This window comes from Triticum dicoccoides, chromosome 1A (assembly GCF_002162155.2).
Source record: "Triticum dicoccoides isolate Atlit2015 ecotype Zavitan chromosome 1A, WEW_v2.0, whole genome shotgun sequence".
NCBI lineage: Eukaryota > Viridiplantae > Streptophyta > Magnoliopsida > Poales > Poaceae > Triticum > Triticum dicoccoides.
The window spans coordinates 555694537-555699605 of NC_041380.1; the positions used below are offsets into that span (position 1 = coordinate 555694537).

A 5069-nucleotide genomic window follows, 5' to 3' on the forward strand; every position below is an offset into this window, starting at 1 on the left:
TGCGCTGCATCTATTTCAGGGATATGTCGTGGCTTTATTGAAATCTTGTTCTTTTTCATAAGCGGTCAGGAAATCTTGCTATCTTATTGGACCAGCTAGCTAGATTCAGCCTCTTTCTAGTAAAAATAATAATAGGCGACTGCCCTGCATCATTGCTACGTTACAAAATATGCAGAAATCAGGAAGTGGATCCTCTAACATCCTGAAGGAATGTCACGAAGCTACAGTGACATCTGTATGTAAAATGAAGAAGAGATGTCACGAGCTACAGTGAATACTGCAGCAATCACCATACGAATTTACTGTAGCATGTACAAAAAAATCAAAAATAATTTTATTGCACCATAATTTTGTTTGTATGTAATTTTTGTAAATGTATAAAGTATATTTATAATTTGCAATTTAATTATAATTATTTTAGGCTTAACTATATGGATGTGAAGAAGGGATGTCACGGTTACTGTAGCTTACGTGACATCCCTTCAGGATGTTAGAGGATCCGCTTCCCAGAAATCATAGAGGTGCGTACTCCTGTTTAATCATTTGTCCTATCACATGACATGATCGAGGAGGCCTAGCACAGAAAATTCCAAAGGTTCATGTGATGTGCCCGGTACAAGCCAATGACACATACAAATAAAGCTAGGTACAGAGATCTTACCTGTGAAGTTGACAAAAGGAGAATCAGCCAAAGTTACATCCGAAGAAGACAACGGATAATTGGAGGGTGTGGCATCCATCATTTACCTTTTCCCCTTGTGATTGTGCAACAATGCAACGGTAGAACAATTTATACTGTATTTAACAGTGCATTACAGAATTTATAACGAAGGAATTCTCTGTAGAGATTATGTGTGTGTGTTATGGACACGCAAGAATAGTGTGCGAAATGGCCCGTAAAAAAACGTTTTGCAATATCTAAAAATCTCCATATGAAAAGTTCCCAAGTACAGAATTGTAATATTAACTGTTTTACAAATCTTACAAAAAGGTTTTGGCTTCCCTCTAGTACTCTGTCATCTTTTTTTTTTCTCGCAAAAGAATCTTCTTTTTTTTGCTTGGGTAGCTAGAATGTTCCTCTTGTACAGGGGAGTGACTCTGCAAACTATTCATGTCCATCTACATCTATTTGGTCTCTTGACTAGCGGAACTATTTGTTTGGTCTCTTGATTAGCGGAACTATTTGTTTGGTCTCTCAACTAGCGGTAAAGTCTAGTTTTTGTCCCTTAACTCCATAATGTGATATTATGCAAAATAAATAAATATATTGAGGTATATATTGTTGGTCTATCAAGTGTCAAAATCCTCACATAACTCGAATAGAGACCCCCATTTTAATGATGTGTCGGATTCTTTAGCACACATGGAAGCCCAATCATCACATAAACTATAGGTAATGGCCAAGAAGGAAAAGCGATAATATAGGATGAAAATTAGGAGAAAACATAATTACTCCAATTTGCTGAACATTATCCAAAAATAATGTGGAAAACACATGGATTTCAATGAAGGCTTCATCTTTATAAAATTTGAGATGATTTCTTTTAGAAATGTCTTGATTCTTTAGTAATCTTATGGAATATTCATATTTAAATTTCCTACTATTTTTTTTCTTGCAGGAATGTTCTATTTTTATTAGTTTCTATGATAAATTATGTTCCAAAATTTTGTACAAATTTAATTATCTAAAAATTTATTTTCTCATATGTATTTAAAAAAACACGAACTTTTTAACATATTTCACATACTTATTTGAATTACCTAGTATTTTTTAATGAAAACTTCAAAAACTTGTTTTTAATCCCTTCCTTTATTTGGTAGTATTTGAAAATAGTTCCATGTAAAAAAAGCGCTTTCAATTGACAACCTCGGTTCTATACCCAGTACATTTGGCGAAGTGTTGAAACAGTTTATACCCAATTGAAAGCGCAGCCATATTCATTTTCCAGATTTTTAACACACGATTAGTGTGGACAGAGAATATCTGTTCCTGTATTTCGTGGCGGCTAGGACAAACTCGTCCCCTCCAATTTTCATTCGCAAGCCCGTGGATCCGCAAGCCCGTGGATCCGCCTCTCTTTGCATGTCACTCCAACAAACGATGTCGGGGAAGAAATCACGGTGCCTCGGCTCTGCCTAGTAGTTCAGGTTAGTTTTTTTTCCTCTTAGAGGCGACACTTCATCTTCGAGCTGATTTTTGGGCTCTGATCCTCCTCGAATTCGTCCTTCATGACGAAGTTGACGGAGCTTCGGCATAGATTCCCACCGTCTTCTTGGGTTTCTCTTCGTGCATGCACAACGATGAGATTTGGTGTCAGATGCCTTGGATTGTTTCAAGGGTTCAATGGCAACGATTGCATCTCTGTGACGCCGGTCCTTAGAGTACGTGCACGAAGGCTTCCTGGCTGCCATCAACAAGGTCAGACCGGCTCTGATAGGGGAACGACAACAACGACGCGTCAGTAGCGATCGTTCGGCGTTTCAGGAACCTTGATGCAACTTTTTAACTATCTCTTAGATGCTTGTATTTCTGATGAACCTTTATATAAAGAAAAAAAAACGTAGTACATGTGAATGTGCACGTACGTGTGACGCGCATCGATCGCCGGTGCACGCTAAGCACTCTGCTGTCCGCCAACCGAAACCGCCCCCTACAGAATGCAGGAAAGAAAAGAGAGAGAAAACGGCTTCTCTTCCTTTTTCCCCGACGGAAAAAGAAACAAATCTGCAGGCCAGCTACGCGGTTGAGGCCGGCTATAAAAAGACGACGCCCATCCGTCCGCAGGAGGAGGACCATCCTATTCCCAGCAGCTAGCTGCGCGGCACACTTGCACTTCGTCGTCCCCAGCAATCGAGAATCTTTCGCAGATCGACCGATCCACCGGCCGGTGCAGCCAGCCCAAGTTAATTCAGGTACTGTAGCCGTGTGTGTGCCCCTACCACCATGAATGAATTCATGGCTTGCTTTTCTTGATGTTGGTTTGCTAGTTGCCATGCTTAGGGCTTAATCTGTGTTCATCTTGCTGTGTTCATTTGGTCGGAAAAGGAGGCTTTGCAGCTGTGTTCGTGTTAGCTTCGAGCTTATTAATCGTCGTTAATTGCTTGGAGGAATTCGATGCTGATATGCATGCCAGCTTAATTGTTTCTCATCGATTATCTACCGGTGCAATCAAGCTCACTTCAATGAACTACTTATTTGCTTGCAGTGCTGCACCAGTAGCATGAGCATCTACCGCTAGCTTGATAGCAACTAGCAACATAACCAGCAAGGGCAGTGCGATTCGCAGCACAACTAGAGAATCGAGCTGAGAGGCTTGCCGGCCGGAGGCAGCGGCACACGTGCAGTACATGGACGCCTTCGGCTGGAGCACGCAGCCTCCTGTGACGACCGTGCCGAGCTGCCCGACCGACGACGCCCTCCTCGCCGCCTTCCTGGGCGCGGGCAGCTTCGAGGAGCTCCACTCCGCCGGCGCCGGCGACGGCACCGTGTGCTCCGACGCCTACCACGGCGGCCTCGACCTGCCGTCGTGCCAGAGCGACCTCAGCCTCCTGCGGTGCCAGGACGGCGTGGCGCTTCCCGGCCACGGCGACGGCGACGCGTCGTCCAACGTCTTTCTCGACTCGGCGGGTTGTTTCCTCCCGGCTATCGCCGGCGCGCATGATGGGCTCCATGACAGGTTCGCGTTCGTCCCTGATGATCCCGCGCAGGCTGCCGGCTCCAACACCGCCTTCTCCGGGTACAGCACCACCACCGGAGGCGTCGGCGGTGGGAACGTCTCCTCCGGCGAGTCCAACACGTACGGCGGTGGCGGGCACGATACGGAGGTTGCGTCGCCGCCATGCGCCGTGTCGTCGCGGCGGGTGCAGCAGATTAGTCAGGTGGCCCCGCCCCCAACGAATGGGAACAAGATGCCGGACAAGCTCCCGGCAGCGGCGGCGACGACGGTGGAGGGCAGAGAACGCTGGGGCACGAACCGAGCCGCCGCGCCGACGACCAGCATCACGTTCGGGCACAGCGGCGGCCGGCGCGGGTACGAGCCGGACAAGGAGGCGATAGCGCAGGTCAAGGAGATGATCTACCGCGCGGCGGCGATGCGCCCCTTGCCCAGCTTGACCGACGCCACCGCCGGAGAGACGCCGCATGAGCCGTCGTCGTCGAAGCCCCGGCGGCGCAAGAACGTGCGGATATCGAGCGACCCGCAGACGGTGGCGGCGCGGCTGCGGCGGGAGAAGGTGAGCGAGCGGCTGCGGGCGCTGCAGAGGCTGGTGCCGGGAGGGAGCAAGATGGACACGGCGTCCATGCTCGACGAGGCGGCCAGCTACCTCAAGTTCCTCAAGTCGCAGGTCGCGGCCCTGGAAAGCCTAGGCGGCGGGGGCGGCGCCGGCGGTGACGACGACGGCCGGTACTCGTCGGTGCAACGGTACACGGGAAGGAATTTCAACCCTTCGGCCCGTGGCATCGGCGGCGGCGGCAGCACCGTACTCTCCTTCGGGAGAGACGGCGTCGCTGGCTACGTGAGATCCAGTAGGAACTGAACATGCAGTTGTAACAAGAACACAAGTTGCTGTGTTGATGTCACTGTGTGGTGACATGAGATCGAAGTATATCCATCCAGATGCCTCGATCGATCTGGCGTTTCATGAAGGATGGATTGATTGATAGTAAAGTGTTCAGATTTACCATACGTTGACAGGAATAAAAATGTGTGATTTGTACACTTAGGAATTGATGAAAAGCACTGTAACTTGCAATCATGGATGAATTCTATCTAGGTAGCTAGCTAGTGTGTGCATGCAGTTCATGTACTAAGATTGATGGCTTGCTAATCACCTTGTTTCGGAGATGATGCGTAAAGCTTAATAATACAAGAAAATGACCGAGTGAACCAACCTGTGGTTGGATGGTTAGAGGGACTGTGGTGCTCGCATTTATTTCTGAATTTATTTCAGGATTTCCGGCAATGCGCATTCAGTGAGAGCAGATGTTTCCGTCGATGACGAGGTGCCTGCGGTGACTTCGTAAATTTCAAGTTGATATGTCGGCTCAGTATTTTGAAGATGTTCATACG

General features: G+C 47.5%; 1 protein-coding gene across 1 annotated transcript; it reads left to right on the top strand.

Annotated features, from left to right (window-relative positions):
* The first annotated feature begins 2793 nt into the window (after nt 1–2793).
* LOC119328171 (transcription factor LATE FLOWERING-like) lies at nt 2794–4777 on the top strand. The gene is made up of 2 exons (XM_037601225.1): nt 2794–2913; nt 3207–4777. The coding sequence occupies exon 2, from the start codon at nt 3349–3351 to the stop codon at nt 4534–4536; it is 1188 nt and encodes a 395-aa protein (XP_037457122.1). The 5' UTR covers nt 2794–2913; nt 3207–3348; the 3' UTR covers nt 4537–4777.
* Nucleotides 4778–5069: the final 292 nt, after the last annotated feature.

Bases quoted from the DNA above. Each gene is read 5' to 3' on its own strand.
- LOC119328171 (XM_037601225.1), top strand. From the start codon at position 3,349: ATGGACGCCTTCGGCTGGAGCACGCAGCCTCCTGTGACGACCGTGCCG.